This window comes from Dermochelys coriacea, chromosome 23 (assembly GCF_009764565.3).
Source record: "Dermochelys coriacea isolate rDerCor1 chromosome 23, rDerCor1.pri.v4, whole genome shotgun sequence".
NCBI lineage: Eukaryota > Metazoa > Chordata > Testudines > Dermochelyidae > Dermochelys > Dermochelys coriacea.
The window spans coordinates 15274228-15295089 of NC_050090.1; the positions used below are offsets into that span (position 1 = coordinate 15274228).

Sequence of the window (20862 nt, forward strand, 5' to 3'; positions counted from 1 at the left end):
TATACTGCTCTATAGGCTATACACTGAAATGTAAGCACAATAGTTATATTCTAATTGATTTATTTTATAATGATATAGTAAAAATGAGACTGCCAGCCATATTTCAGTCCTAACGTGCTGTGGCACTTTTGTATTTCCATGTCCGATTTTGTAAGCAAGTCGTTTTTAAGTGGGGTGAAACTTGGGATGCAGAAGACAATTCTGACACCTGAACGTGGTACAGTCGTCTGGAAAAGTTGAGAGCCAATGATCTAGTGCAGGGATCTCAAACTCGAATCACCACGAGGGCCATATGAGGACTAGTAAATTGGCCTGAGGGCCGCATCACTGTCCCCTCCCCACCCCCCGCGCTGCCCTCAGCCCCACGCCTACTTCACCCCTTCCATGAGGCCCCACCCATGCCCCGCCTCTTCCCTGCCTCCAATTCCAACCCCTTCCCCAAATCCCCGCCCCTGCCCCACCTCTTCTCCGCCTCCTCCCCTGAGCGTGCGGCTCCCCACTCCTCCCCCCTCCCTCCTGGAAAGCACTAAGTGCCGCCAAACAGCTGTTTGGCGGCGGGAAGCGCCTGTAGGTAGGCAGAGGAGCGGGGACACAACACGCTGGCGAAAGGAGGAGCAGGGAGGGGAGCCTGGCGGGCCACAGGAAATAACTCTGGGGATGTGGGGAGCTTGGCGGTCTGCAGGAAATAATCCCATGGGCCGCGTGTTTGAGACCCCTGATCTAGTGCTTGGGATTTGCTGCTCTGTCTCTCTGGCCTGTGTTTGATTCCTGGAAAACAAAGGCTTTTCCCCACCCAGGCTCTGTTTTCCTGAAATTAAAGGAACTGGAATCTCACAAGAACTCCCCACGCAGAAATTTCTCCCTTGCGTGATTGCGGATACTTGCGTCGCGGGGCAACTCTGCCCTTTTGAGAGGGAACATGGCCGGTGCACCCATCGGCTCCCTGCAATTGCCCTTAAAAGAGGGCACCCAGGCCCTAGAGGGGAGAAATCCCTGAGGGATGACAGGCAGGAGCAGGTAAGAGCTCCGTCTACCCGTACAAGCTTCCAGCTGCGCCGCTGGAAGGTTGCTCCTGCCACCGCGTTTGACATGATGAAACCAGCTCCCTGAGCAGCGAAGCTGTGGGGGCCAGAGAACATCTCCCGCCAATGCAGCGCTGTGCACCCGAGCGTTTATGCCGGCCAAACCTACATCGCTCGGGGAAGGGGGAGTTCACACCCCTGCGTGACAAAAAAGGTCGCCAACACCTCTTCTTTGTCGCCATGGCATAAGAAAGGAGAGCACCAGGGAGAAGGAAGAGAGCCAGATCCAGACAGCTCCATGTCTGCGGGTCTTGCAGGAACTGGATTAACTCTCTGCTTTGGAATTGGCCATTATTATCTTCGACCATCAAGTACATCAGCCTGGGGGACTTTCAGGCAGGAGGCACCATGGCTAAGCTGGCTAAAGCACCTGTCTAGTAAACAGGAGATCCTGGGTTCAACTCCCAGTGGTGCCTGGCTCTGTGTCTTTTGTCTCCTCTGCTCACTTTTTCCTTTCTCCTTCCAGGAAACCAAAGAGCCTGCCCTAGGCCAGGCTGGCAATTGCTGGTTAAAGAAGGTACCTTTATGGAGGTGCATTGGAAGGAATTCAACCAGGAGCCTGGAGCTGATGGAAAGGCGGCCGTGACGGGCATTGGCTAAGAGGTGGCTTTGACTGCAACAGGACGAGAGCCCGTGCCGCACGCCCTGGCGATTCGCTGGGCATGTCGACGCGCAGAGATCCTGAGAGCGCCCCCTCTGCAGGGCTGGCAGGAAATGGAGAGTTGCTCTCGGTTCACTTCACTTTCGATTGTCGTTGGGGAAGAAGTGGAGCAGGGAGGAGAAAAGGCCCCGAGGGTGGCACCGTAGCTAAGTTGGTCAAGGCACCTGCTGGGTAAAAACAAGATTCTGCATCCAGCTCCCAGTGGTGCCTCACCAAACCTGTCTCCTCTTCCCACCTCGTTGTCTCTCTTCAGAGGAAACGGAGAAACCCGCCTTTGTCTAGCCGTACAAACGCTTGTCAAAGGGACAGACCTTTTGGGGGACACATGTTGGAAGGAGGCTCTCGGCAAGTGTGAAGACAACGAACAGTCGCTGTAACTCCACTCGCAGCCGCGGAAGGCACCAGGCAGAAAACTCAGCACTACGTGGCCACGGCTGCGAACAGAGGAGTCTCTGCCAAAGCCCCTTTCCGTTAGCCGGGGCCGCTCTGCGCAAGGAGCACCCGAGAGCTGGGTGTATCCAGGGAGTGGAGAACTCTGTGTCGGCAACTCTTTGTTTCTAGCTGAACATCTTCAGGGGTTGTTGCGAGGCCTCTAGAGAGCAGCCTTTCAGAAGAGCTGGCGGACGAGCCTTCCCCATAACCAGGAGATGCCGGCTTGGCCAGCCAGTTGTTCCTCGCTGAGCCCAGCTTGTCTGTGTGGTTCCCTTTTTTGTCTCTCTTCCTCATGAACCAAAAAGACCTTCTTGGGCAATCTTTGTCAGCTGAAGACAGAGAGAGTCCTCCTTGGGCCCCGAAGTGTTGGAAAGCAGCAAACGACGAGTCTGGAGCTGATGAAAAGGTTGCTATGACTCACAGTCAAGCCCAGGTTGCTACAGCCACAACGCAGAATACGGATCACTTCACCATCACACCTGCAGTTGGGAGGTGAGCACCTTGGAAAGTCTCTGTGAGCTCTGCTGTGGCTTTCCGTGCACAGGGAGCCACACAGCTCCATGACTGCAGGTCTTGCAAGAAATGGATTAAATCTCTGCTTTGGAATTGGCCATTATTATCTTCGACCATCAAGTACAGCAGCCTGGAGGACTTTTAAGCAGGAGGCACCATGGCTAAGCTGGCTAAAGCACCTGTCTAGTAAACAGGAGATCCTGGGTTCAACTCCCAGTGGTGCCTGGCTCTGTGTCTTTTGTCTCCTCTGCTCACTTTTTCCTTTCTCCTTCCAGGAAACCAAAGAGCCTGCCCTAGGCCAGGCTGGCAATTGCTGGTTAAAGAAGAGGCCCCTTTATGGAGGTGCATTGGAAGGAATTCAACCAGGAGCCTGGAGCTGATGGAAAGGCGGCCGTGACGGGCATTGGCTAAGAGGTGGCTTTGACTGCAACAGGACGAGAGCCCGTGCCGCACGCCCTGGCGATTCGCTGGGCATGTCGACGCACAGAGATCCTGATATTCAGTGGAGAACAGCTGTGTAGTGGAGTGCCCCACCTCCTAGGGGAATACCCTGATCACCCAGGTTGTCCAGTCATTCCTGCCCTTTTCTGGACCACTAAACAGGGTTTCATTTGTGCCAGGGCTGAGCCCCGACACCTCTGGGCCTGGCAGTTCACAGTCGCAGCACCTCTGGGCCTGGCCGTTCCTAGCTCCGGCACTTCTGGGCTTGGCCGTTCCTAGCCCTGGCACCTAAGAGCTTAGCCGTTCCTAGCCCTGGCACTCTGGGCTTGGCTGTTCCTGGCCCTGGCACCTCTGGGCTTGGCACATCAGTTAGGAAAGTAAAAAAATTGCTTGAGCCCCAGCACCTCTTCCATTACAAATGAATCCCAGCCAATAAGTAGCCCTGGGCATGTGGCATGGATACCGTTTTCTTGGCGGTTCCCCAGAGCTCAGCATCTCAGAGAGCTGCTCCAGCCATGGAGGTGATTCGATCCCGGCCGGGTGAGGTCTCCAGGATGGCAGGGCGTCCTGCTCTGCCTTCCCCAGCTGTCCTAGTCAGACGTTCCTTCCAGGGGTCCTGCTGGTTCTTTATGGTGCAGAGACTCGGGGAGGGGAAGGGTCTGGGAGTCAGCGCTCCTGGGTTCTAGACCAGGGGTTCTCAAACTGAGGGGTCACAATCCCTCAGGGGGGCCACAAGGTTATTATGTGAGGGTTGCGAGCACACTGAGATCAGACCTACCCCGGAGCATCAGTTTCTTCTCCTCCTAACAGGGACAAGCCGGAGAGGCCCCGAATATCGGCAGAGCCACTCGGGCCAATGGGGCAGTTGTACACGGGGAGAAGGAGGCAGGTCCGTGGGGAGAACTCCCAGGAGTTCATGGACCTGTCATCATCTCTGAGCTCTGGGACTGCACTGTCAAGCTATTATGAGCGTTATTTCAGTCTCCCAGGGATTATTTAATGCTGGGGCTCATCTTCACGGCAAGGGGTTGCCTTTCCTCTCCAGATACCAGGGAAGACAGCCATCAGTCCTTCTTGTCAGAGGTGAGGCAGGGTGTCGGAGGAGGGAACTAGTGCTGGGCAGGACAGGGGGAGAGAGGGAAGCCCTGTAATGATGGATGAGCAGAGGAAAAACAGAGATCGGACAGATCAGGGAGCAGGGGCGAGCCAGGGATTGGGGTGCAGGGCAGGGCAGGGAGCAGGGGCGAGCCAGGGATCAGGGTGCAGTGAGGAAGAGCCAGAGGATGAAGGTGCAGGGTGCATCAGGGAAGCCCGGGAGGAAACAGACAGGAGTGAGGACGACCCAGGGAGTGGGGCAGACAGGGGGGCAGGGTAATCTGGAGAGCAGGGGTAAAGCGGGAGGCTGGACAGCAAGTACAAAATCTTGTGCTCTGTGAACCCTGCCCCTCCCTTTCCCCCTGTTCAGGTATCTGGGCTCTGTACAGAAAGGCACTTCCCACCTACCCCCACTCCCTTCTCCTCCCTGACCCCTTGCCCGGCCCCTCCATCCTGTGTCACAAGATGCTATGATGGTGCGGGGGGGAGAGGTCCCATGCTCCAGAGGCTCTTTGCTCTGCAGAGCCCTGTTCAAACGGATCAGCAATGTCCCAGCTCTTCACTCTTCTCCCACTGGCATCAGGATTGGCGTTCTCCAAGCCCTTTTCCAAGACCTACTGAGCTCTCCCCACCCTGGTCTGCTCTGCCACGCGGACAGCATGTGGGACTGTGACCGTGTGAGCATGACCATCCCGGGGAGACCACCTCTGTATGGAATGACGAACTCCAACCCCGAGCTCGGCGGGCGAGGAGGTTTCCCCTCCCTGTGAAAAAAGTTGGTAGAAAAGCAGCTTTTTCATCCAATTTGCACCAAAACCATGAAATTTTTTGACAAGCGGTTAGGCTGGAGGAGGAAAAATAAGGAGCCTTTGTTGGAATTCAAACATTTCTCATGAAAATTTCTTGCTTCTCTCTGTGAGTTTAAAGGGTCTGGTCCTTTCTCCCCATGCGGGTGCTCTAGGAAAGGCCGGACTGGGTCAGAACCAAAGGCCATCTAGCCCAGGAGCCATCTCTGGCCACATACTGCAGAGGAAGGGCCAAGAACCCACAGGAGAAGGTGCGGATCTGCCTCCAGGAAGATTCCCTCCAGAGCTCTTCCAGTTAGAGATTTTTGATACCCCGGAAACATTCAAGCGTGCAGTTTAATATCCCTTCCACACATTTTGGTTCGCATGAGCTAACTCTAGAAATATTCAGTCCTTCTTTGAGTCTCGCTGTGTTTTAGCCCCAATGCCGTCCTGTGGCAATGAGTTCCACTGTCTCTTCGCACATGGAGTCTTTCTTTTGACCTCTTTTTTGAATGTTTTGCTACTTAAGTCCATGGACTATCCCCTTGTTTCGGTGCCATGAAACAGGGAGGACGGACTCCCCTGATCTCTTTTCTCCAGCCTCTTCATTGTCAGCTCATGTCCTCTCTTATCCAGCCCCCTCTCTAAACAATTCTGAGCCTTACCATCTCTCTTTTCTGCTACAGCGGGGACCCACGCTCACCCAACTCTTTCCATAAAATGAGCTGTATTAAGCTATGTTCTCCCAAGCGTTTGCAAACTGGAGCAGCCCTGAGGCCCGTCTAGCCCAGTGTCCTGTTTCCAACAGAGCCACGTGCCAGGTGCTGCAGGGAGTGTGTAGGAACCCGCAGCAGCAGGTGGAGGGATGATCTGCCTCAGGCGATGTCTGACCCTGGTCTTTAGTCGTTACAGACTGACCCAAGCGCTGAGGTGGGGGGTTGTCTGTTCCAGCTGGAACATTCACTGGCGTTCGTTACAAATACTCTGGAGGGTCTTTTTTTTTTAATCCCTATAAATGTCTGATCCCTGCATGAATCTTGTGAAGTTCTTGGACCCAATGGCACCCTGTGGCAGAGAGTTTCGCTGACTAATCGTGTGGCTTTTGGAAAGCTATTTCCTTCTCTCAGGTTTGAATTCCCCACCCCCGTCAAAACCTGGCCCAGCAAAGATATCTGGACAGCACCTGTCCTCCCCCTCCCTCCCAGCGCTCCCCGCCCCTGCGCCCCACCACCTAACAGCTGTTTGGTGGTGCTTAGGACTTTCCAGGAGGGAGGGGGAGAAGCAGGGACATGGCGCGCTCGGGGAGGACGTGGAGTAGGGGCGGGGACTTGGGTGAATGGGAGCAGGAAGGGGGCAAGGCTGGGGTAGGAAAAGGTGGGGTGGGGCGGGGACTTTGGGGAAGGTGTGGAACGGGGTGGGGCAAGGGCGGCACAGGGTGGGAATAGGCAGGGCAGGGGAAGGGCCAGGAGCAGGGGGTAGCGGGGAGAAGCACCCAGCAGGCAGAGGGGAAGTCAGCGTCTATGGGAGTGGACACAGCTTAGGTCGACCTTTTGCGGTGTCTACGCCACACTGGGTCGATGGGAGAGTACCAGAGCCGACAGTCCCTTGACCCACTAAACTGACCCCCCGGTGGATCTCCCGTAAGTGGAGACCAGCCCTAAGTTAGCATAAGTAAGTAAACTAACAGTGACCTTAAGTCACAAGATGGCATAAGACTTTGTTGATTGTTTTGTATTAACCACAAGTGTAGCAAACGGCTGGTAGGTAACCGCAAGAAGGCAATGTGTGCCAGTTAGAAATATCAGGAGATGCTTAACTGCAGGTAACCACAGTCATTCCATTGATATATATGTTAATGAGCTTTGCCTAATTGATATGCTAGCCAATAGGATAAGGGCACCCCAATATTCTGAGGAAGTTCAGATAAGGTAAAGGAGGGAAGAGCTGGGCATACATATGCATGAGGGACATCAAGGCCTATAAAACATTGGGTCTCAGGTACAGCCATGGGAGTTCTGGATCCGCACGCCAGAGTCGGGCTAGGATCTGGCTCAACATGGAGTGCTCTCCCCAGAGGCACCTGTAATGGTGCCATTCTTCTGACCGGGTTGTACTACATCACTTGCCGTGTTTGGATGGTCTTACTTATTGGACTAATAAAACTGACAATTACAGAAGGCCGGATCGTGGGACACAGTCCTACAGGATTACAGAATGCCAATTCGGCAAACTAAATCAATCACCTGATCAGAGGCACCGACCTTCTAATGTGCCGGTGGGGATGCTTCTCCCCAGCTCTGCCCTAGGCCCTGCCCCCAATCCACCCCTTCCCCTAAGGCCCCACCCCACCCTCGCTCCTCCCTCCAATGCCACCTGCACACTGCGGAACAGCTGATCCACGACAGGCAGGAGGCGCCAGGGGGAGGGCGAGGAGCTGATAGCGGGGCTGTCGGTGACTTTTTTTTCCCATGGGTGATGCAGCCCCGGAGCACCCACAGAGCCAGCGCCTGTGAACCTGACTGTAGGCCTTTCAGGAGCCCTAGGCATAAGAACATAAGAACGGCCATCGCGTCAGACCAAAGGTCCATCTAGCCCAGTGTCCTGTCTTCCCACAGAGGCCAATGCCAGTTGCCCCAGAGGGAATGAACAGAACAGGTCCTCACCAAGTGATCCAAACTTAGTTTGGCATAACTAACAGTGTGAACTGGAGTAGACCTGGCCTTGGCAAAATAACAACCCACTCGGTATTATCTAACGCCAAGTAAGCACATTCCTGACCACAGAGGACTGTACAAAACCACACAGGTCTCTCCAGTAACTATGGAAACAAATTGCTAAGAGGTAGTCCAGGAACACCCCCACGTCCTGGTAGGATACAGACAGGATGCCGGGATCATGGATCAAGTAGTTTTGTTCTAACGAGGTACAAGGAGACGGGTGGTAACTAGCTGACAGCTAGTCTGGGGCGTGATATGTAGCTTGTTTGTATCAGTATCTAAAAGGAGAAGTCCGAGGAGGGGCACCCCAGCCGAGGGGGCTGCGTCCTGGTGCACTGACTGAGCTGGTCTGATTGTCGCAGGCATAGGTGTGTTATGTGTGGGTCGCTCTGATGGGGCAGTCCAGAAACTGCAGCACCAAGCACTCGTACCAAGGTTGCAGCCATCACAACGTTCCCCCGCAAGAACAACACAAATCAACAGGCAATCACTACATCAGAGGGCCCACTTTTTTATGGAGTCCAGGGAGCATTCGCTTACACCATGGGAAAATAGTAGGGGGTGCTCAGCACCCAAGGCAGGCCCCCCACCCGATCAGCTCCTCCCGCTCCCCGCCAGCACCTCTCACCTGCTGGCGGTCAGCTGTAGGACATGCCAAGTAGAGGCTCAGATTTCCATGCTTTTACTTTCTCCGCTGCTTCCATCCTGTGTGACACATTTCCTTAATCCCTTTCTCATCAGGGGCTTTCTAAGTTTGATTCTTTTCAAGGACCGTATTTCATTATTTGCCCCTAGCGTCAGTTGGGCTTTCCCCTTTTCAGCCATTTCTCTTAATAGCCCAAAGTCCTACTCTGGTTTACATCTTGTAAGATTTCTCTTTCCTTGTGCTGGATAATTCCTTTTTCCTTCCAGAGCGCAACCATGAAAATCCAGGGTCCCCAAATCCTCTGGGCCGACCCGCTCATCAGGGCGCTGAGGTCCCACGAAGGAGGGTCCATCTGTCCGCATCGACAAACTATCCCAACCCCACCCTCCAGGGGCAGCCTTTTCTTGGATTGCCAGCCTCACTGCCAAGCACGCAGGAAGTGGGCACCGAGCAAGTGTGAAAATTCGGGAGAGGGTGGGAAGTAATAGATGCCGATGTGAGAAAAAGCCTCAACTATCAGGACTGTCCCCATAAAATCAGGACATCACCCTAGCACAGAATGACAGGGGACCGAATCAGGAGAATCCAGCAGAGGGGTTCATAACTGGTGGGGGGACCCTCCTGGGAAGACTGAGCCCCCTCCCCGGCAGTCAGGGCCAGCAAGGAATGACAAAACTAAGACCGCTTCTTTCATGTGTGACCAAAGCAGGGTCGACTTTTAATTCTCAGCCACGTCTTGCTTCCCCCATGTAAGCTAGGCCTCTTAGGACAAGGGGCCCTGAGTCTCCACCTCTATTGGAAACAAGGCACGTTACCAAGTCCTCTGCGGGTCTTTCTCCCCGCTGAGTCAATAGGAAGTGGGCTGATGCAGAAGCAGGCACCGGAAATGCAGCGGCTTACCTGCGCTCAAGCGCATTTCCTGAGCGAGGGCGAGGCGGAAAGAGAGAGAGATCAGTGGAGGAAGATCATCCTCCCAATTCAGCCCTGCTCCTCGGAGGTGGCCCGAGAGCGGCCCCATAGCCGGTCCCATGGTGCTAAGAGTCGCACGCTGACTCCTCGGAGTGCAGACCCCCGTGGGACCGTGATGTGCTGGCAAGAGGGACGGAGGCACCTATGTCACCCCTGCTGCTTGTGCCTAATGGGGAGATTTCTCTGTCAGAGGCCCATTGCGGGGAGGCAGGCGAGAGTTGTGTCTGGGCCATTGTTGCGAGGCAGATTTCGCCCTCCACATCCAGAAGCTTCCGGATTTGGGTGGGGTAGTTTGGGGTCTGCTCCAACAGGTTCCCTGCTGCTGGGGTCAGAGTCCCTGAGGGCAAGCAGTCAGGGCAGCTGCTTTTCAGGGGGCAGGGCCATCCCTAGGGGGGCCCGGGTTATAGGCGCCGAGTGTCTGTCTGTCGGGGGGAGCTCCCCACAGCTCTGCCCAGACCCCACCCCCATCCTTCCCCGCCCAGTTCTCTTCCCCCTTCCCCCCCAGCGCCTCCAGACGCCGCAGATCAGCTGGGTACCAAAGGCTCAAAAACTAGGAAAGAAATAACATTTCCCCCCCCCCCCATGTAGCATTTCTTTAAATGCCTCCTCCCTGCTACCCTCTGGATTTGTGAGGTCGGACCCTTGGTCACTGAGTGCTAGGAGCTGTACTGTGGTTTATATCCTGCTGCGGGAGACGTGTCTCTTCCCTCGGGCAGCCCATCGCCAAGGCAAGAGGCTGTCGGACCGTGCCCCGGACTGCAGCCAGGGAGAGGCAGGACGGCTGGAAGCCCACCTTGCCCAGTTCACCGGGGCGGCCTGGAGTCTCTGCCGCTGGACCTTGATCTCACCTCTCGTCTCCATCCCGGCATGGCTCCGCAAACAGACTCACCCCTGAAAGTAGCCCCGGCTGCTCCCACTCCTCCCTACAGGAGCCCGGCAGATAGGACACCTGGATCAGGGAGGGACCATTGCAACAGGGGGAGGTGGTCCAGTGGTTAGAGCAGAAAGGGCTGGGAGCCAAGACTCCTGGGTTCTATCCACAGCTCTGGGACGAGTTAGTAGCTGCACAGGGACATCTCGCACAGCACACAGATGCAGCCACAGCTGGGAGGAGAGGCAGTAGGGGGGCTAAGGCCTTTCTAAGCCCCTGTCTTCCCTCCCACCTCTGAGACAACCCGTCTGAACTTGGGCAAGTCACTACTAGTTCTGTGCCTCAGTTTCCCTCGTAAAAACACAGCTTGTCTCACAGCAGTGGCAGAGATCTCTCCACTGTGTGTATTTCAGCTGGGTAGAAGGGATATTAACATCCGCATTGAAAGAAGCCAGGCTATCCTCATGCTTCAGGGCACAGCTGCCCTGGGGCTGGGGCTCAGGAGGGGTTTTCCTCCACAACAGGGGATGGAAGGGGTCCGTGGGCAACGGGTGGGGAAGGGGTTCCAGCTTCCTTTGCTGGTTCTGGCACCGGATACCGGGCTGGGGTGGGCCCAGGGGCCTGATCTGTTTTCACTGGAGGGTTTTCATTCACTTCACATCACTGGTTTCACTTCACAGGGTCTCAAACCGGGTTCTCGGGGGGCCCTGCCAGCCTGCGCGGGCGTCTGACCAGAGGAACACAGCAAGAAGATTTCATCCAACGGGGTTTATAAATTCCTTCGAGACTGCTCAGTGCAGGGAGCATTCATGTGAATAGACAGACAGACACAGTGAGGACAGACGCCCCCCCCCGGGGGGGGAGACACACTCGGGCCTCACAGATTACAACTCTCAACCCACTCGGTCAGATCCTGCTTTTCACAGTGGTTCTTCCAGTCGTCCCTGAGGGAGGGGAAGTGACAGATGAGATGGCAGTTCACCAGCACAGTAGCCTGGATAGATAACCCATGGAGAGGGCTCACCCGGCGCTGAGCTGCAGTCACTTCTGGGGTGGGACAGATGGAGAACGGCCACACATAATGACACCTGAGGATGGCTTGCCCGGTGCTGAGATGCAGCCAGCTCTGGGGCGGGGCAGTTGGAGAACAGCCGCATATAACACCACATTGGGAAGTCTCGCCCAGTGCTAAGATGCAGCCACCTCTGGGGCGGGGCAGCTGGTGAACACTCACACATAACGCCGCATGGGGAGGTCTTGCCCAGTGCTGAGGTGCAACCACCTCTGGGGCAGGGCAGCTGGCGAACCCCCACACATAACGCCGCACGGGGAGGTCTCACCCGGTGCCCAGATGCAGAGCTCCTCTGTTGGGAATACCCCACCCCCAGGGAGCCCCCTTACCAAGCCTCCATGCCCTGAGGATCCTGCACCACTCTCTTCGCACAGTTGATGTCGTCCTTGATGTCAGGGTTCAGTAAATCTAGGAGCAAAGGTGGGAGGGTAAGGCAGGGATGGGCTGCAGAGTTGGGGGGGGCTGGGATGAAAAGGGAGGGGGTCAGATCTGCTCCAACCACACCTCAGCCAAATCCATCCCCCGAATCCCCGCTGCCCCCCTGGTGTCCGCTGAAGAGAAGGGTGCCTGTTCCCACTGCAGCCCATAACACGGCCCCCGGCACGGCTCAGCAGGCAGGGAACATACCCCAGATCCTGGGGGGGCTTCAGGAGGCAGGAGTGATTGGAAGCCTGATTGGGCATCACACAGGAATGTCCCAGAGCACAGCGCCCCCCCTCGCTGTGCCCTCTACTGACCCCAAAGCATGGTGCCCCCCACACTGAGCTCCCTGCCTGCCCCCTTCAGCCCAGTGCCCCACTGCTGAGCCCCCCACTGACCCTCTGCCTGACCCCTGCAGCACAGAGACCCCTGCTGAGACCCCCCACCAACCCCCAGCCCTCCCCCTGCAGCACGGCCCCCCCCCCGACCTCCCACCCCCTGCAGCCTGGCGCCCCCTGGTGGCCTCACCCTGGCAGCGCACATGGCACAGGTTCTCTGACGGGCTCTGGGCATCCTGGCACCACCAGCCACTGTTGATCTGGAAGATGCCGTAGTCGGTGCTGCCATCCGCATTGGCCCCCACGGCCGCCGTGTCGAAGCCACTCTCGTAGAACGCCAGGCAGACCCCTGGGGGGCACAGCCCCAGAGAGACAGGGAGCGGTGTGAGGGGGCACACAGCCCCATAGAGATGGGGAGCAGTGTGGGGAGGGCACATAGCCCCATAGAGATGAGGAGCGGTGGGGGGGGCACAGTCCCTTAGAGATGGGGAGCGGTGTGGGGGGGACACAGCCCCAGAGAGAAAGGGAGCAGTGTGGGAGGGGCACATAGCCCCATAGAGATGGCCCATGGGGAGTGGTGTGGGAGGGGGCTCACAGCCCCACAGGAAGGTCCCATGGGGAGTGGTGTGGGAGGGGGCCCACAGCCCCATAGGGAGGTCCCACAGGAAGTAGTGCAGGAGGGGCCAACAGCACCATAGGGAGGTCCCATGAGGGGGGTGATCTGGAAGGGACCTGCAGCCCCATAGAAGAGCCCGTGGGGCACAGCAGAGGGCTCACTCACAGTTGGCCAAGCTGTAGCCCTCGTATCCGTCCATCCCGTTCTCCTGCAGCTCCTGTGCCAGCTCGCAGCGGGTGAAGATCTTCCCCCAGCCCCCCGCGCTCAAGCAGGCCAGCAGGGTCACCAGCCCCAGGACCCCCATCCCCTCAGGGCTAGGGTCGGGGGGCAGTCGGACTGTGGATCGAGGGGAGCTGAGAGGGGACACTCCGGGAACAGGCCAACGGCACCGTTGGGGCCGTGCTGGAAAGAGAAAGATGGAGAGAGAGAAGGGGGGTGTATGGGGATGACCAGAGGGGTGCTGGGCAGTGGCTGGGAGCTGTATGGGGACACCCCTGCTCTCCGTGGCCGGGGTCGTGGCCTCCCTTCTAGAACGCCCTGTGGTGTCATGAAGGCCCCATGTTCTAGAACCCCCCCTTGGGGTTCCACGAGAAGGAGTGACTCCAGATTGACCTGGGGGGGCAGGGGTGAGGTCAGATTCCCACCCTACCCTCACTGCAATCAGAGGTGACTTCAGCTGGAGCCAGGCCAGAGTGCGACTCAAGGATCTCAAGGATCTCTCGGTGCCAACGGGCAGCGGGCGGCGCTGGGTGTTTCACGGGGATCCCCTGGCTCCAATCATTCACTAAGGGGTGGGGTGGTAGGTCGCTCCCAAGAGCCAGTCGCTCTCTGCTGGTAGATCTACCGATTCCAGGGCCTTTGTGATTTGAGTCCGACCTCCCGTCTGCCTGGCCAGAGACCTTCCCCACAATAACTCCCGGAGCAGAAACACAGCCCAGCTTGATTTAAAAACGGCCAGGGATGGAGATCCCAACGCACCCTTTGGGAAAGTGTCCCGACGGGTAACTGCTCTCACTGTTAGAAAAACTACACCATTTTTCCATGCTGAATTTGACTAGCTTCAACTTAGAATCAAAGAATCATAGAAGATCAGAGTTGGAAGGGATCTCAGGAGGTATCTAATCCAGGGGTCGGCAACCTTTCAGAAGTGGTGTGTCGAGTCTTCATTTATTCACTCTAATTTAAGGTTTCGTGTGCCAGTGATACTTTTTAACGTTTTTAGATGGTCTCTTTCTATAAGTCTATAATATACAACTAAACTATTGTTGTATGTCAAGTAAATAAGGTTTTTAAAATGTTTAAGAAGCTTCATTTAAAATTAAATTAAAATGCAGATCTTATCAGTTTAGTGTGATCCTTGCCCATGCTTTTCTTTGCTGAGTTTTCCAATGTCTGGCACATATTTGGATACTTTAAGCTGCACAAAGGCTTCTAAGTGATCAGATTTCATGTCTGAAAATGCCTGTTCACACAGGTATGTGGATCCAAATGCTGAAAGCATTGCAAACACAATTTTCTTCAAACAGTTAAATTTCACAAAAAGAAAAGGCGTACTTGTGGCACCTTAGAGACTAACAAATTTATTTGAGCATAAGCTTTCATGAGCTACAGTTTCATTGGATGCATCGATGAAGTGAGCTGTAGCTCACAAAAGCTTATGCTCAAATAAATTTGTTAGTCTCTAAGGTGCCACAAGTACTCGTTTTCTTTTTGCAAATATAAACTAACACAGCTGCTACTCTGAAACCTTAAATTTCACAGGCAGGGACGTCCAGCAGGTCAGAACAGAGGCCCCATGATCACTCTCGGTAGCTTCAAGTGCACTCCACAGATCTCCAAACTTTGATGCCCACAATTCTGAGCTTTTTAACTGAATGAGCTGCATTTCGAAATCTTCAACACCCATCCACTGAAATACAGACAAATCCAAGTCCTTTTCGTTGAACTTTTCAGGTTTAATTAGAAAAGAAAGCCTTGGGCCAAACCGCTGGAAATCTTGAAATCTGTCAGAGAATTCTGATTCCAGTTCTTGCACGTAATCTAATCTCAATGTCAATGGCTGATCCACGTGGCGTGAGAGTGATGTAAGCAGCAAATCAGGACTTAAAAATATCCCAGCACAGTGCTGCTGGAACAATTTTTAAAGTGGGGGTGCTCTTGCCCCTGTCTTCACCCTGCACTGCCCCAGGCTGGGGCCAGTGGGCCACAGCTGGGGGCAGCTGCAGAGCCCTGGGCCGGCGGCCGGGACCCCAGTCTGGCAGCAGAGTCCCCCAGACCGGTGACCAGGACCCAGAGCCAGCAGCGGGCTGAGCAGGGCCGGTGGATGGAACCCCAGCTGGCAGGGGGCCGGTGGCCAGTACCCCAGGCCAGCAGCAGAGCCCCCGGGACCGGTGGCCAGGACCCGGGCAGTGTGAGTGCCACTGAAAATTGGCTTGTGTGCTGCCTTTGGCATGCGTGCCATAGGTTGCCTACCCCTGATCTAGTCCAACCCCCTGCTCAGAGCAGGACCAACCCCAACTAAATCCTCCCAGCCAGGGCGTTGTCAAGCTGGGCCTTAAAAACCTCTAAGGATGGAGATTCCCCCACCACCCTAGGCAGCCCATTCCAAGGCTTCACCACCCTCCTCGTGAAAAAGTGTTTCCTAATATCCAACCTAGACCTCCCCCACTGCAACTTGAGACCATTGCTGCTCATTCTGTCATCTGCCACCATTGAGAACAGCCGAGCTCCATCCTCTTTGGAACCCCCCTTCAGGGAGCTCAAGGCTGCTATCAAATCCCCCCTCACTCTTCTCTTCTGCAGACTGAACAACCCAGTTCCCTCAGCCTCTCCTCATAAGTCATGTGTTCCAGCCCCCTAATCATTTTTGTTGCCCTCCGCTGGACTCTTTCTAATTTGTCCACATCCTTCTTGTAGTGGGGGGCCCAAAACTGGACACAGGACTCCAGATGAGGCCTCACCAATGCTGAATAGAGGGAACAATCACGTCCCTCTATCTGCTGGCAACGCCCCTACTTATACATCCCAAAATGCCATTGGCCTTCTTGGCAACAAGGGTACACTGTTGACTTGTATCCAGTTTCTCATCCACTGTAACCCCTAGGTCCTTTTCTGCAGAACTGCTGCCGAGCCATTCGGTCCCTAGTCTGTATCGGTGCCTGGGATTCTTCCCTCCTAAGTGCAGGACTCTGCACTTGCCCTGTTGTCACTTAGACCTTTGTCTGCTAAATTGAAGAGCCCGTTATTAAATATTAGTCCCCTAAGTGGGGCACCTTGTTGAATTTCATGTTGCTGGCGACAGCCCAGTCCTACAATTTATCAAGATCCCTTTGAATTTTAGTTCTGTCCTCCCAAGGGTTTGCAAACCCCCCCTTGCTTTGTGTCATCTGCAGATTGGATCAGTCTGCTCTCTATCCCTATGGCTATTAAATGACACTGGGCCCAGAACAGATCCCTGTTGGTAGATAGAGAATGATGGGCTCTAAATTAGCTGCTGCAACTCAAGAAAAAGATCTTGGAGTCATGGTGGATAGTTCTCTGAAAACGGGCAGTCAAAAAATCGCACAGAATGATGAGTCATTAGGAAAGGGATAGAGAATAAGACAGAAAATATCCTATTGCCTCTATATAAATCCATGGCCCACCCACACCTGGAATATTGCGTGCAGATGTGGTTGCCCCATCTCAAAAAAAGATAGATTGGAACTGGAAAAGGTTCATAAAAGGGCAACAAAAATGATGAGAGGTCTGGAATGGCTGCTGTATGAGGAGAGATTAATGAGACAGGGACTTTTCAGCTTGGAAAGGCAACGACAAAGGGGAGAGATGATTGAGGTCTATAAAATCATGAGTGGTGGGGAGAAAGCAAATCAGGAAGTATTATTTACTCCTTCTCAAAACACAAGTATTAGGGGTCACCCAATGAAATGAACAGGCAGCAGGTTTAATACAAACAAAAGGAACTATTTCTTCACGCAACGCACCGTCAACCTGTGGAACTCCTTGTCACGGGATAGTGTGAAGGCCAAGACTATAACAGGGTTCAAAAAAGAACTAGCTAAACTCATGGAGCATAGGTCCATCAATGGCTATTAGCCAGGCTGGGCAGGGATGGTGTCCCGAGCCTCTGTTTGCCAGGAGCTGGGAATGGGCGCAGGGGGTGGATCACTTGACAATTCCCTGTTTTGTTATTCCCTCTGGGCCACCTGGCACTGGCCACTGTCGGAAGACAGGACACTGGGCTAGATGGACCTTTGCTCTGACCCAGTCTGGCCATTCCTGGAGGGAGGCTCCCACTCAAGACCACGCTCCAATGCCTCATCCTTCCATTAATAATGACTCTTCGTTTGCGGGTGTTTAACCATTTATAGAGCCACTTAATGGTAGTTCTGCTGAGCCCGCATGTCTCCAGCTCACGTCTCAGGACGTCATGGAAGGAAATCGGCAAGAGGAACCCAAACCAGCCCAGGTGCAGAGACCGGGCAGCTGGGCTGACCAGAGGGATGGAGGAAACTGAGAGAGGATGGCTTGTTTAGGGGAGCAAAAAGGCTCTAGGGGGCTCTGGTTACTCTCAATAGCCACAGTGGGGGGAGACTAAGCCCCAGGGCTGGAGAAGAGTGACGGAAGCTAAGGGGAGATGTAAACAAATGGGCAGAAACGTGCAACGAACAGATTCAGGCTGGAAATTAGAAGACGGTTTCTACTCATCAGCAGGGTGAGGCTCGGGACCAGCCCCCCATTCGGAGTGGGGGGTTGGGGGCAAACAACTTAACTACTTTGAAAAGCGAGTGGATGAGGGCAGTTACAGGCCGACGTTGCTTGTGAGAGCAGGGACAGGACTCAGCTGCTCCAGGGCTCCCTTCTGGGTTATGTCATATGACCCTAAAGTTCATGCTTCAGGGCTCCCACCGGCCACCGACAGGGGTCAGGAAGGGACCTTCCCCCTGGTCAGTTTGGCAGGGACCTGGCAGTGAGGAGGGGGTTCCCCTTCCTCTGCAGTGTGGGATGTGGGTTATTCACCGGGATTATCTGGGTTTATCTCCCTTAATCCCTGCCTTGCCATTGGGGGGCCTCGGGCGTTGGTGCACCCCGGTTCCACCTCTCTGCACAGCGCAGTCTCATCTCCCGTGGGCTGTGATACGTGGGTCTCGTTCGGCCATGGAGGTTGGCGCGCTGGTGCCAGGGGGTAGCCGGTGAGATCCAGAAACTCAGACTAGGTGAGTGGGGCTCTTCTGGCCTTGAACTCAGAGAAGCCATGAACACACAGAGAGCAGGGCTCCTCCCCTCCAGCAGGGGGCGGCAGGGAGACACACACACACACACACACACACACACACACACACACACACACACTGCAGGGTCTGTCCCCTCCAGCAGAGGGCAGCAGGGAGACACACACACACACACACACACACACTGCAGGGTCTGTCTCCTCCAGCAGAGGGCAGCAGGGAGACACACACACACACACACACACACTCTGCAGGGTCTGTCCCCTCCAGCAGGGGGCGGCAGGGAGACACACACACACACACACACACACACACACACACTGCAGGGTCTGTCCCCTCCAGCAGAGGGCAGCAGGGAGACACACACACACACACTCTGCAGGGTCTGTCCCCTCCAGCAGGGGGTGGCAGGGAGACACACACACCCACACCCACACTGCAGGGTCTGTCCCCTCCAGCAGGGGGCAGCAGGGACACACACACACACACACACACACACACACACACACACTCTGCAGGGTCTGTCCCCTCCAGCAGGGGCAACAGGGGCACAGAGAGGGAGAACACGGTATACACTTTGGGGCTGCTTTCGCCATCGGGACACTTCCTTCGCTGATCAGACCCCTCTCCCTTACCCCAGCATCTGGAACTGCCTCGGGGTCCCTCTGGCTGCAGTGACAGTGCCCCTTGCCGTTCCAGACACCCCGTCGCCCCATGCCGGCCCCCTGCCCCAACCCCAGAGACCCCACAAGCCCAGCAAACTCGGCACTCGAAGGGACAGGTTTATTGACCTTCTCCTTCCCCATCCCTTGCGTCTAACTCTCCGTTGTGCGTGGGGGGCCCCTCACCCAGCCCCACGGTCGAAGCCGGACACAGAAGCTGGCTGGGTCCTTGAAGATGGACGCCGAGGTGCTCTGGCCAGATCACAGGTTGCAGGAAGCCACCCAGTGACTCAGGTCCCGGCCCTCGCAATGGTCGCGCCACGGCATCCTGACAGGGCAGAGAAGAAAGGTCAGGGGACAGGAGCAATGAAGACACTGAGATGCAGCCACCTCTGGGGCAGGGCAGTAGGGGACCAGCCACACATAACACCACCTGGGGATGGCTCGCCTAGGCTGCAATGCAGCCGCCTCTGGGGGAGAGTGGCTGCGGAACAGCTGCACATAACAGGGATGGCTCATCCAGCAATGAATGTCAGTTTCACATTATGCTGTGCGGTGTTACATTATATAACACCATGGATTGCACTGCACTTGTTGTGTTCTCTTGTGCTACATAATCCATCCATTTGTTGTATTGTGTAGTGATTCTCAGGGTTGCAAAAAGACAGAGCTAAGAGTGGAGATGATTGATAGATAGATAGATGAGGTGGATGGGGATAGATAATTTTTCCCATACCAGGCCCCCATCCCCTGCCAGTCCATCACGACTTTCTTGACACAGTTGATGTCATCCGCTAGGTCCGCAGTCAGTAAATCTATGGGGAAAGAATGAGATGAGGTGTGAAGGGGATCAGGATGTGTGGACCCTGATTCCCCAGCTGGGCAGGCCCCCCGTGCAGGCCCCCGGGCCAGCTTACTTGAACCAGACAAATCTACACTGTGCGGGGCTGCTTCACCTGGCACTGAAATGCAGCCACCTCTGGAATGGAGCAGCTGGGTAACTGAACTCTGGTTTGTCTGTCATGCTACGAAAGGCCACATGGCTGGGGAAAGCTGAGTCCTACTTATCTATCCCCATCCACCCGCTCATCTATCTACCCATCCCCATCCACCCCCTCTATCTAGCTGTCCCAGACTCTCCCAGTCCCTACCTTGCCCAGCTAGGTGGTCCTGTGTGGCTGGGGTCCCTGCCCCCCTCTCCCCTGGGGGTGGGGGGGCCGTACCGCGGCAGCGCGTCTGGCACAGGTCCAGTGTGTGACTGCGCTGGTCACTGCACCACCGGCGGCTGTTGATCTGGAAGATCCCGTAGTCGAAGCTGCCGTCTGAGTTCTCCGTCACGGTCCCCGTGTTGAAGTGGCTGGTGTAGAAAGCCAGGCAGAGCCCTGGGGGGCAGGTGTGAGGGGGGACATTTCAGGCAGCCCCTTGGCCTCCAGTGCAAAGAGAAAGGGGGTCTCCATCCCTCCCGGCTGGCAAGGGGGACCCCGAGCAGCTGAGAGCCCGGAGCGTGGCTGGAGGCAGAGAGAAGTGACGCTGGGCCGGCTCGGTCAGCTGGGCCCGTTCGACCCATACGGACCCGGGCCAGGCCATACACCGAGGAAGGCCAGTCTAACTGGGGACTGAATCATGCAAAGCAGGGACCCTGGAAAGGATCTAGGGGGCCCCCGTGGACAAGGAATTCAACCTGAGCGACCCGGGCCATGGCGGGGGAAACAGGGCTCATGAAATTCTGGGACGGGCAAACAGGAGGGAGATGCCTGGGAGTCAGGGGATGGTTTTGCCTCTGTAGCTGGCACTGGTGAGACAGATACTGGCAAACTGAATCCCGGTTCCCAGCCCCCCCTCCCCCAGCTCTAACCACTAGACCCCACTCCCCTTCCAGAGTCAGGGAGAGAACCCAGGAGTCCTGGCTCCCAGCCCCCCCTGCTCTAACCACTAGACCCCACTCCCCTCCCAGAGCCAGGGAGAGAACCCAGGAGTCCTGGCTCCCAGCCCCCCCACTCTAACCACTCCCCCATTCAGCATAGTTGGGGGGGACGAATTGTTGGGAGCCTTCTCAGGCGAGAGCCGAGGAGCACGGGGGATGGGCACTCACAGTTGTCCAGGCGGTACTCCATGAACCCGTCCAGCCCCCCTCTCTGCAGCAGCCGGGCCAGCTCACAGCGACTGAGCACCTCGCCCCGGGCCCCAGCGCTCAGGCAGGCCAGGACGGGAAGCAGGGCCAGAGCCCTCATGCCTGGGCGAGGACGCCAGGTTCAGGGCCCCACACCCACCGTGCCACCTGCGCGGGGAGAGAAAGGCGAGGGAACGG

At 55.8% G+C, this 20862-nt stretch overlaps 2 protein-coding genes and 2 non-coding genes across 4 annotated transcripts; 2 read left to right on the forward strand and 2 right to left on the reverse strand.

Annotated features, from left to right (window-relative positions):
- The first annotated feature begins 1424 nt into the window (after window positions 1–1424).
- TRNAT-AGU lies at window positions 1425–1498 on the forward strand. Its single transcript has one exon. It is a non-coding gene; the product is annotated as a tRNA-Thr (tRNA).
- A 1341-nt stretch (window positions 1499–2839) lies between these two features.
- TRNAT-AGU lies at window positions 2840–2913 on the forward strand. The gene has a single exon. It is a non-coding gene; the product is annotated as a tRNA-Thr (tRNA).
- Window positions 2914–11092: 8179 nt separating this feature from the next.
- On the reverse strand, window positions 11093–12968 carry LOC119847297 (lysozyme C, milk isozyme-like). Its single transcript, XM_038381953.1, has 4 exons — window positions 12827–12968; window positions 12236–12394; window positions 11617–11695; window positions 11093–11159 (listed from the first exon to the last, which is right to left on the reverse strand). The coding sequence occupies exons 1-4, from the start codon at window positions 12963–12965 to the stop codon at window positions 11093–11095; spliced, it is 444 nt and encodes a 147-aa protein (XP_038237881.1). The 5' UTR covers window positions 12966–12968.
- Window positions 12969–18690: 5722 nt separating this feature from the next.
- LOC119847032 (lysozyme C-like) lies at window positions 18691–20802 on the reverse strand. The gene is made up of 4 exons (XM_043501656.1): window positions 20647–20802; window positions 19778–19936; window positions 19291–19369; window positions 18691–18882 (listed from the first exon to the last, which is right to left on the reverse strand). The coding sequence occupies exons 1-4, from the start codon at window positions 20783–20785 to the stop codon at window positions 18816–18818; spliced, it is 444 nt and encodes a 147-aa protein (XP_043357591.1). The 5' UTR covers window positions 20786–20802; the 3' UTR covers window positions 18691–18815.
- Window positions 20803–20862: the final 60 nt, after the last annotated feature.

Coding starts and splice junctions, on each gene's coding strand:
- LOC119847297 (XM_038381953.1), bottom strand. CDS start 12,965: ATGGGGGTCCTGGGGCTGGTGACCCTGCTGGCCTGCTTGAGCGCGGGG. Junction 11,696..12,235: donor GTGCCATGTGCGCTGCCAGG/GTGAGGCCACCA, acceptor CTTTGCTCCTAG/ATTTACTGAACCCTGACATC. Junction 11,160..11,616: donor CCTCAGGGCATGGAGGCTTG/GTAAGGGGGCTC, acceptor CCCCTCCCTCAG/GGACGACTGGAAGAACCACT.
- LOC119847032 (XM_043501656.1), bottom strand. CDS start 20,785: ATGAGGGCTCTGGCCCTGCTTCCCGTCCTGGCCTGCCTGAGCGCTGGG. Junction 19,370..19,777: donor GTGCCAGACGCGCTGCCGCG/GTACGGCCCCCC, acceptor CTTTCCCCATAG/ATTTACTGACTGCGGACCTA. Junction 18,883..19,290: donor TGGCAGGGGATGGGGGCCTG/GTATGGGAAAAA, acceptor CTGCCCTGTCAG/GATGCCGTGGCGCGACCATT.